Raw genomic sequence first — 11,158 nt, 5'->3', positions numbered from 1 at the left:
AGGGCCCAGGCTCCAAGGCCCTGAGCCGCAAGTCTCCACCTCTCATAGGTCATTGGAGCCTCTGCCTTACCTGGAACATGGAGATTCCAGGGCCTTTCTTAGCAGCTTCTTCATTGTTCCCTCTCTTCTTTTCTCTTTCCTCTCCCGACTCCTTTCCTTGGGCCCCTGCTGGGAACCCTGTCTGTTAGGCTAAGAGGCTCTGGCTTCTCAGCACTTTGCCGAGCTTTAGTTCTCCCAAATATGGAATGATGATAAAAAAACGTTTTATATGTATGTATGTGTGTATGTATATACGTATATGTATATATATATATATACATGCATACATACAAAAATGATTATCTTGCAACTAAAAGGAATATTGTACCTGTAACTCTTGAACTAATAAATTCCTTAACAGCAACAACTGGGGTGTGGCTCAGTTGGTAGGCTGTTTGGCGCGCATGAACTAAACCCTGGGTTCAGTCTCCCTCAGTGTATAAACTGGATGTGGTGATGCATGCCTGTAATCCCAGCACTTCAGAGAAAGAAGGAAGATCAGAAGTTCAGTTATCGTTGGATATAGAGTGAGTTTGAGGACAACCTAGAATCCATGAGACCCTATCTCAGAATAGATATAGATATAGATAGATATAGATATAGATGGATGGATAGATAGATAGATAGATAGATAGATAGATAGATAGATGATAGATAGAATAGGTAGGGAAAGAAAAGCAAAGAGGAAAGAAAGCAGGAAGACCTGCTGTGATTCTTCCCTCCGCAACAGCCTTCCCTTTCACTGGATGGTGACTCCCCATATCCTGGACCCTGGCTCTGGAACCATGTGGAGAACAGGCAATCTCTGATGACCCAGATAGCTTCTGTGACTTACTCGGTCTTGTCCAGCCACAATGTCCTTTTTGTCCAGAGACTACTCATACCCTTTGGGGAGGCAAAACTCTGTTATCCTTGGGACTGGAATTTCACAGGCCAGGGTCAATGCTGGATTTTCTTTTTGGAGGCAAGAGGTCTCCGAGAAGAGCACAGGTTCTGTAGCTTACATGACAGAGTTCCCCGCATGCTCTGGGAAAGCCCGCAACACATAGCACCCCCTTCCCTCAGCACTCTGGTCTCCTCCCGGCCCATTTCACAAGTGTCTTTCTGCTGCTCAAGAGCAGTGACATAGTGTGGTAATTCTGTGGAAAGCTTTGGGAGCCAGAAGTTCACACTCCATCCCCTCGAGGACAGTCACCATAGCATGGCTCTTCCGGTTAACCAGGATGGTGACCCCATGCGTTCAATTACATTTTTTTTTCAGAGTTTACAAGGGGGCCTGGCCTAGAATGAAAACCTCATATTCTCAAAGAGCAGAGACTTTCAAGTATAATAGTGTTCCCTCATCTGCCTTTCTGAGAAGATCTATGTATGTATGTATGTGTGTATGTATCCATCCATCCATTCGTTCATCCGTTCACCCACCGTCCATCCATCTATCTACACCAGTGTATTCATTAATCTGCTCTCTTACTCACCTCAGTCCATTTGTCCACCCATCCATTCGCTGGTCCGTGTGTTCATTTAGGCAGTAGACTGATACACAGTGAGTTCTCAGGTCTCACACAATCGTGGGAGAGCCATGCACAATGCCATATAAAAACAGGCCCAAGGGCTAAAGCAGAAAATGGAAGCTTCTGTGTGTAATGTGACTAGGTCTGTTTGTATATGTACATGAGTGTGTTTTCCAAACCCAGGTCAAACACAGAGACATGAAGATAAGAGAAAGCGTGAGGTATTTCAAGGCCTGCGTTAAGTTTAGGGTATCCTGTGTGCAGGGGTGGCTTGTAAGATAGACTATAAGCTAAAAAACTAGGCAGGTTATGATACTGAAGAGTCTTAAAAGACAGCTGGGGTGTTCAAATCTGTGGGTCTCTGGGGGCCATTCTTATTCAAACCTCCACTTTCCACTCCCCGACCCCCATCAACTTGTTTGAGAAATTTGCCTGTTCCAGCCTCCCCATCTGGGATTATAGGGGTCTACCCAGTTTCTACCCTGATACTAAAAGTTATATTTTGTGTTTTCTTAATTTTATTGAAATTTTTGTTTGTTTTTTGGTTAGGCTTTTGGTTGTATTGAATTTTTGGTTTTTGATTTCTGGAGGGGCTAGTTGTACCAATTTCTGGTCTACATTTTAAAAAATCATTTTTTCTCCTCTTAGTAAGATTATCAGTTACTTATTACCAACAAGATCAGTTATCAAGAATTACAGTTACAATATCTAGTCCATTTGTATTTGGCAAAATTAGGGAAAATATTTTGTTATCTATTTTATCTTTGTGGCTCTAAAGTTTTATACCTAATTTACTTTTTATAATAACTAAGCAAACTTTAACTATGACTATCTAGTCTTCAGCTCTGTCAAAGACCTCGGAAGGGTGAAATGTTACCTAATGACAGGGAAATCTGGCTTCCTGGACAGTCACACTAGGTTCTTCTGTAGCTGTGGGGAATTGAACTTTGGCCTACCGGCCTGGTAGATCTGACAGACTTTTCTGAGAAGTGGGGAATTTTGAAGTACTGTCCTACCTTGTCTTGGCAAAGTTTGACAGTTCCTTTCTTTTGTGCCCTGATGGTCAAGTTTGGACAATATATTGTCAACAATTGAGGCAAGGACAGGTTTTTTTTTTTCCCCTGCAATGGCTAGCTTTTGCCATAAAGAAAGTAAACTCCATATGGAGGGTCTTCAATGCCCATCATCTTCTCTGAAGTAAACTGGTTCTGTCAGGAGCAGACATGTCTCAGTGTCATTAAAAGTCTTTATTATTAAAACATTTTAAATGTCATATTCTATATGTCTTTGAAGCGTTTGAAGATCATATCTGTGTATGACCTTGAAAACATATCTAACATGACTATAAGTTTGATTATTATAGATTACTATTAACCTGTATTTCTTAATTATAGACTATATCTTAAAATGAGCTGTATAAACATAATACTTCAAACAAGAGTAGAAATATACATATAGTATAACAAAATTAACTTTAAATTTGTATCAATATACAAAAATCTATACCAATGTAAATATTTAAGACTAGGAGCTACTCTTTTGGTTTAAAAGTAGATTCAATAATCTACCCTTTCATCCTACCATTTCTATATTCTCCCCTTTTCTTTTCAGAAAGAGAGCCTTGAATCTAATCTCCTTTGTTCAGCTTTTTTCCTGATCATCACCAATAATAACTTGTAACCAACCTCCCTTAAATGATAGTAAAATTCCATAAACTATCTTTTGGGAATGTGGGTGTCATTGTCTAGACCACTTCCTGTTGTTTGAGGGTAATCTTTGGAGGAACCTTGAAAAAAATCAGGATAATTGTTATGTCTTGGCTAGATAGTATTCTGTAAGGCTGGATCATCTCAGTCAGAAGCCTTGAAGCTGTTCTGATTCTGGATCACCTGGGCCATCTGTTTTTAGTGGTGTCTGGTCCCTTTGCTCTGAAAATATATAAACTTTTAAAGGTAGCATACATATCTACATTAATACAAGTATAGACTATGTTCTATACACAAGTCAGCCAAAGACCCTTTTCTGGTTTATGTTTGAGCAGGTAAAATATATGTTTCATGTTTTAGTTCTTCTAGGTTTATTCTTTATGTTTATAGCCAGGAATTTCAGAGGGTCTTCCTCAATCAAACCTGATTTTCTTTAACCTGGAATGAATCCACAGCCTCTCATATCCCGTGGAAATAAAAGCATAACCTCTCCCCCAAAGTAACATACATTTTGACTTAAATTTTGAAGTCAAAACATTTTCAAAATATATAGTTTGGTGTATTAGTTTTCATAATCCAGTGTCTCTTAGCAGCCAAAAAAAGTTTAAAGACAACACAATGGCATACAGGAACCAGACTCTGTGTATTTTCCATCTTTATGTGGCTTATTTCTTTTATATTACTTTACTCCTCTTTTAAGGACTTTATCTTATTATGTTAAAACTATATTTTATGACTGTTTATATCTTCTCTCCTCTCTCCCAAGCCTATATAAATTTAAAAAAAATATGGAACACTTCATAAATTTGCCTATGTATATTGTTAAATACACTGTAACCCGTTTGAAAACTTTTTCCATCTGAAACCGTCTTTACCATGTATCTGTAATCTTTTCTGTCTGTATGAGCAAAATTCCAAACCCACCACTCAGTGTGCTGATGGAGCTTGCATTGGTGGCTCAAGCTTGCAGGCAGTGGCTAAGAGACACCTTTCTGTATGGTGGCCTATGTGAGAGACTTTGGGAACATGCCATGTGGCTTAGCTCATGGCATGCTGGCAGCTGCCAGGAGAAGCATCTCTTTACTGTGGCCAGCATGATAGACACAAGACTGGTAAGCCAAGTTGGCTCCTTTTTGTGTGATTAGAACCTTTTTTATGGTTTTATGTGAATTTTTGTTGCCCGAGAGTAGGCACCAGTATGCATTAGTGCCCAGAATGGAATGTGATCTCCCTTAGAAAGTGTTCCATGTGAGATCGAAAAGAATGTATATTCTGCTGTTTTGGGACAAAGTGGTGTATAAAAATCAATTTGCACACTTTTAGTCTCATATTTGGTTGGTGGTTAGTCTATTTTTCATACTGGTTTTCTGCATGCCGGTTCTCTCCATTTCTGATAGAGCCAACTGTAGTGGTGGATTCTGTTACTTCCTCTTGCATTTTTATCCCATTTTGCCTTATTATTTTAGAATTCTGGTATAAGGTGTATAGACGTTAAGGACTATGTTTTCTCTGAATATTTAATCCCTCGCCATTGTGTAGTATTTTTCTTCATTTATCTTTTTTTTAACCTCAAATCTGTTCTCTATGTAATTGTATGTGTATTCCAGTTTTCCTTTGATGAGTGTTAGTGAAATCAGTCTTTCTTCGTCTCTTTAACAACGCTTGTGTCTTTATACTTGATATAGGTTTCTTATAAACAGCATATAGTTGGAAGCCACTAATTTTAAAAAGAAAAATAGTGGCCACTCTTTGGAAGTGAGGGAAGAATAGGATGACTCCTTCAGCAGTTGCTAACGCCATTCATTGAGATAAAGAATGCAAGAATGGAGGAATTTGGAGGAGTAAAGGGCTAAGTACTGCAGTCACACAGAGTTAGCTGTACTCAAGGCAGATCTTCTGGAGAAGTCCAGAGAAACAGGCCTTCGTTTAGGTCTGGTGATGAATATGACCACCAGAAATGTCACTTTAGGACCTAGAATTGTTAGGAGCCTGGCAGTAATCCTAGGCCTTAGGAGAGGTTTAACTGTGGAATCTGCAACTGGAAGAAAATACAGTGAGGGTAGCTAGAATTCTCTAGCCCACATCAAGCACAGGACAAGAGACTTGGGGACTGCCTGGGGCTCTTCTTAGGCAATGAGATGAGGTCTGACCCTAAGTCAGCCCTGTAGCTGAACTTGTCTCTGGACCTCAGTCATGTCTTCAACCTTCAGAGTCTTTACCCTCTCACCACTGAGTCCTGTGGAAGTTCTAGTGGAAAAGTGAGCTAACTGGACAGTGGAATGGAGCATAACAGTTGCACAGTAGCAGCATTGCTCTGCCAAGTCGTAAGCAAATCTGAGATGACTTGGACAGAGAGGCAGAGATGTTCAAAAGAAAACCCATCTGTAGGATTCTGTCCAATCCTCTTCAACAAGTCTCTGAGGACATGGCAACTCTAGTCCTGCATCAGGCACTTTGTAAGGTCACGTAATCTGACCTTTTATGCCCCTCTTTGCCTCTTCCTCAGGCACACTTTTGAAGCTAAAGTCTGTGAGGTCCAGCCTCACAGCTTCTTGCTGACCCAGAGGCCAGCAAAGATTGAGGATGAATCACCTCAGAAACCTAAGCTTGTTGATGGCCTTCTCAGCAATTTGACAGGTGTTTGTACTTCCCCACAGCAGAGGATATGGGGATGATGCAGATTGTAGAATTAGGGAGACGATTCTCTTTCTTTGCTTACCAGTTGAAAAGCTTTGGTGAACAAGATAGATAAGTTGGTAAAGAACTTGTAACATGGCTAGATTCCCACCACCCCAATCCCACATTACAAAGAAAACCTGGGCATGGTGATACACGCTTGTAAATTCTGGGAAGGTAGAGATAAGTTATTCCAGTCCAACAAAAGATTGTCTCTCAAACCCAAGATGGATGGCCCCTGAGGAGCAGCATCTGAGATTGTCCTCCAGCTCCTGTTGTGTGACGTGATTCCTGGGCAGACGTGAACAAACATTTACTTACCCTAGATCCCACAACAGACCAAACTAATGATGCCACTGAAGCCCAACCTGGTGAACCAGTGAGTTTTATTGGGGTTACTTACAGGAGTAGAAATAATTCGAAGACAGCTGCTTTGCCAAAGCCAATCCCAGCATGGGTGACAGCTCGCAAAAGCTAGAAACCTGGAGCACACCGCACAGCAAGCAGGCAGCTTGCCAAATGGGAGTGTCTCTTCTGGGCAGCTCAATTAGCTGAGCCTCTTTCCTTCCTTATTTCTCTCCTTCTTTCTTTCTTATTTTAGATGTTATTTCTTTTTATTTTATGTGTATTAGTGTTTCCACGAGAGCTTGTCTGTACACCCTGCACACAGAGTGCTCCTAGAAGGCAGAAGAAGATGTCACGTCCCCTGAGACTAGAATCGCAGATAGTTGTGGTGCTGGGGATTGAACCCAGGACCTTTTGAAAAGCAGCCTGTGCTCTTAACCACCGAACCATCTCTCCAAAGCCAAAGCCCCACCCCATGAGCTGGAGTTTTCCGGGCAGCCTGGCTGCTCTCTGCCTCTTCTGACTGGTTCCGTTGGTGTGACCCTGCTCTGGGCATGTCAGTGTGCTGAAAGTCTCTCTCAGTTGTTCTCACTGCTCATGAAACTTATGGGATCTAATGACTCTGATGTGCTTCAAGGACCTCATGAGGCTATTGCGTTGTTTGCCTTCTGTTTTAGCAACATTCCCTGCTTGATGGAGGGTGGAATGTTTCACCTCCCTTTATAATGCCCTGCCTCTTAATGAGCTTCCCTCTAAAATGAAATGGTTTACCTTGGCAGAAATGATTAAACAATGCCTTCACCACACATTTGCATTCATGTACATACATACCTGTTAGGAATAATTCTTAAGATGAGCCTCTCTGCCGATGCAAATAGACCAAATAAAAGATGCCTGCATTTAATAAATGCAGTGCTCCCAGGTGGCTGGGAGCACGGGGGGGGGTGAACAGAGGGAGAGACCATGCAAAACTCGAGACCACGTGTTCCTTTTCTGGGCGGCAGCCTAAATAGCCTGTGAGAGTGGTCCTGACCCTCCCTGGGGAGGGATCAGCGCTTGGCAGGCTTTCCTGGAGGTGGAGTTCAGATCAAGAACTCCCTGGGGGGGGGTGAGATGGAGCTTTCTGCTACATCCCTGTTCCAAGGGTGGGTGCCAGGGCCTGGGGTGACACTTTCAATCAATCATCCCAGACTCCTTAGATAAAGGTGTGTTAGAGGGCTGGGGTCTCACTTTCAATCAAACAGTACCCACACATACATGAACACACACATGCCAAGCTTTGGGAAAGTCTCAGCATTCCCCAGTTTCCATGTCCCCGCGCCCACCCCGCAGAATGGTTGCTGCCGTCAGAGCTGCCCCATTACTGGGCATCCTTACCCAACCAAATAAGGCATTATTGTAACAACACCATTTCCAGGGGTTTTCCATGCCCTGCCAGGAGATAGCTAATGCCTGTTTCCCTTCTGGCTCAGGCCTATGCTAGAGGCAGCAAATGAGAAATGAACACCATAGATACAGCAACTGCCTCTCCCTGCTAACATATCAGAAAAGAAGCACAGTAGCATTCAAGTCAGAAGAACAGGAAGGGCATCTCCATGAGTGGGAAGATTGGGGACCTGACTTCTCCTGCCATCCGAGTGCTTCCATGGCACTTGAGAGCAGCCAGAGCCGGGATAGGTTTGGAATGTGGTTGATCTGGGCCTAATTCCCAGCTGTACTGTTCATTAACTAAGTTCATTAACTTTTTTGAGCCCCAGATAAAAATCAAGAGGCAGGTCTGTAATCCCAGCAAGTGAGAAGCTGGGACCATTTTGAGCTATATAATGAGATACTGATTAAAAGGTTTAGATCAAGTCTTACTGTTCTATTGCTATGAAGAGACACCATGACCACAACAACTCTTATAAGAGAAAACATTTAATTGTGGGCTTGCTTATATGTTCAGGGGCTTACTTCATTCATGATTATTATGGCAGGGAACATGGCAGCAGGCAGGCATGGTGCTTGAGAAGTAGCTGAGAACTACATCCTGATCCACAGACGGAGAGAAAGTCTGGTCTAGCGTGGACTTTTGGAACCTCAAAGCCCACACTCAGTGACACGCTTCCTCCAACAATACTGCGGTTACTCACACAAAGTCATACCTCCTAATCCTTTAATCTTATCAAAGATTTCCACTCCCTGATGACTAAGCATTCAAATATATGAGCCTATGGGGCCCATTCTTACCACCACAAGTAAACAACCTGTGTGTAGCTGAGCTCTTCCCAAGACTTATGGTGATAGCTAGTTTGCATGGATATGGGGACTGGTTAAAATTCTGGACTAGGTGGGCATGGTGGCAACATGCTTGTAATCGAGATCTTGGAGGTAGAGACAGGGGGATCCTGAGGACTCACTGCCCAGACAACCTAGTCTACTTGTTGAGTTCCAAGTCCCAGTGAAAGACCTTGTGTCAAAAACCAAAGTGGGTACTGAAGAAATGGCTAATTGGGTAAAGTGTTTGCTATATAAGTATGACAACTGGAATTCAGGTACAAGCACCCATGTCTATACCATGAGTGTAGGGCTGCCTACCTGTGGAGACAGGGATCCCCAGGGAAAACTGACTAACTACACTATCTGCCTCAGTGAACTCTGGGTTCAGAAAGAGACCCTGCCTCAATACATAAAGCAGAGATGACCAAGGAAAACATCCAGTGTCAACATCTGGTCTTTACATACATGTGGGCGCATGTGTGCCCTCCTCATCACACAATAAACCACACATACACAAAAGGGAGGAAGGAAAGAAGGAAGAAAGGAAGGGAGGGAGGGAGAAAAGGAGGGAGGAAGGAAAAAAGGAAGGAAACAAAAGAAAGGAGAGAGACAGAAATGTGATAAATGGCATCTTAAGAGTTTCTATTGCTGTGAAAAGACACCACGACCTTGGCAATTCTTATAAAGGAAAACATTTAATTTGTGTAGCTTACGGTTATAGAGGTTTAGTCCATTATCATCATGGTGGGACATGGTGGTGTGCAGACAGATATGGTGCTGGAGCGTTCTATATCCTGATCTACAGGCAGCAGCAGGAGTCTGTGTCCACTTGACTTGAGCATAGAAGACCTCAAAGCCCACCCCACAGTGACACACTTCCTCCAACAAGACCACACCTACTCCAGCGAGGCCACACCTCCTAATAGTGCCACTCCCTATGAACTCATGGGGGTCAGTTACATTCAAACAACCACAGATGGCTCCTGAGAAACAACTCCCGTGGTTGATCTCTGTCTTCCACATGTATGCACACACAACATGCGCTTACACACACAGGAATACTCCCTCTCCCCACACCTCAAAACTTGGGTTTTTGAATGACAAGGCACTGCCCTACTCCCTGAATGGAGCCCAGAACCAAGGGCCAATTGTTCTCTGGAAGGGATGTAGAATGAAAAGAACAAGAATCACCTCCTTGCCCACGGGCTGGGAATGTGACCCACACAGCCAGCTATTCAGAGCTGTTCCTGAGTCAAGCTCCAGTCAAGACACTCGTGGACAGGATGGGCGGTCAAACCCTCACCGCACCTGTGTCTCAGGGGTTCCACGCTGGCAGGCCCTGGGGCTGACACTCTGCTTTGTCTCCTACAGGACACAGGGAGCCGCTGACCTGGGATGTCGGTATTCCACTTGGTAAGGACAGCACTTGGATGTCTCCCAAGGTTTGGTCGAATCACTTTCAAGGAAAGAAGAGAGTCAAAGAGACCCCAGAAGGAAAATTCCAGGGCCAGGGGTGGTGATCCAGGAGTAGGAAGAATTTTATTCTTATTGGAAGGGAGCAAGTGTGGGTAACACTTGCATCTCTGCACAGTGGCCACTTGTGCACAGAAATTTCTCACTTACATTAAGGGACTTAAAAGGGGGGTTACTGGGGGAGGGAGACAGATCAGGGGAGACAGATCAGTCCGTAAAATGCTTGCCTTGCAAGTACGAGAGCCTGAGTTTGATACCCAAGAGCTTATTATAAAAAAAAAAAAAAGGAAGAAAGAAAATAAAAGAAAGGGGGTAGCCCGGTATGTTAGGTATTTCCTGTAATCCTAGTGAGGTTCAGTTGTCAGTCGCCTAGCTGAGTCAGTCAGTACCACTGTCTTAGCTCTAAAAGCATGGTGGACAGCCCTGGGGAAAAGCCGAGTTCATCCTCTGGCCTCCACACACATGTGCGTTCCCATCCGTTGGCATGCCATCACCTTTGCACGTGCACTTTCACACTTGGGAAAGGAATGGGGAGTTTCCGCTTGTCCTCCACGGCCCTGGCAGAGAGCCTGCTCAGGGATGACAGGGTAGGTCTGGGTGATCCTTGTTCCGTTCACTCAGTAAATGCCTGTGTTTCTGTGGCTAGGTAATGTCTCCATGTTTAGGAAGTGGAGTGAGATCTTGCTAATTGAATCAAGAAACCCAGAGAGGGCTGGAAAGATGGCTCCGTGGTAAAGAGCATTGCCTGCTCTTCCAACGGTCCTGAGTTCAATTCCCAGCAACCACATGGTGGCTCACAACCATCTGTAATGAGGTCTGGTGCCCTCTTCTGGCCTTCAGGCATACACATAGACAGAATACTGTACGCAAAATAAATAAATATTTTTTTTTAAAAAGAAACCCAGAGAAAATGCCCTAGCCTTAGAGTGATTCAAAAGGAAAAAAAGTGGGGGTGTGCTCTTCTTCTCAGGGACTGTGGGGGTGTGCTCTTCTTCTCAGGGACTGTGGGGGTGTGCTCTTCTTCGGGTACTGTGGGTGTGTGCTCTTCTTCTCAGGTACTGTGGGGGTGTGCTCTTCTTCGGGTACTGTGGGGGTGTGCTCTTCTCAGGGACTGTGGGGGTGTGCTCTTCTTTGGGTACTGTGGGGGTG

The 11,158-nt window shown here is 43.7% G+C and overlaps 1 protein-coding gene across 1 annotated transcript in view; it reads left to right on the top strand.

Moving 5' to 3' along the window:
- The first annotated feature begins 9,931 nt into the window (after positions 1-9,931).
- The window catches only part of Myo7b (myosin VIIB), a 65,209-nt gene continuing 63,982 nt past the window's right edge, over positions 9,932-11,158 (top strand). The window contains exon 1 of the mRNA XM_005355863.2: positions 9,932-9,949. Coding sequence (XP_005355920.1) covers positions 9,932-9,949 — 18 coding nt within the window. The remainder of the gene's footprint in view (positions 9,950-11,158) is intronic.

This window comes from Microtus ochrogaster, chromosome 18, assembly GCF_000317375.1.
Source record: "Microtus ochrogaster isolate Prairie Vole_2 chromosome 18, MicOch1.0, whole genome shotgun sequence".
Lineage (NCBI taxonomy): Eukaryota > Metazoa > Chordata > Mammalia > Rodentia > Cricetidae > Microtus > Microtus ochrogaster.
The sequence above is the reverse complement of the archived record's forward strand: the minus strand, read 5'-3'. Positions and strand labels throughout refer to the sequence as shown.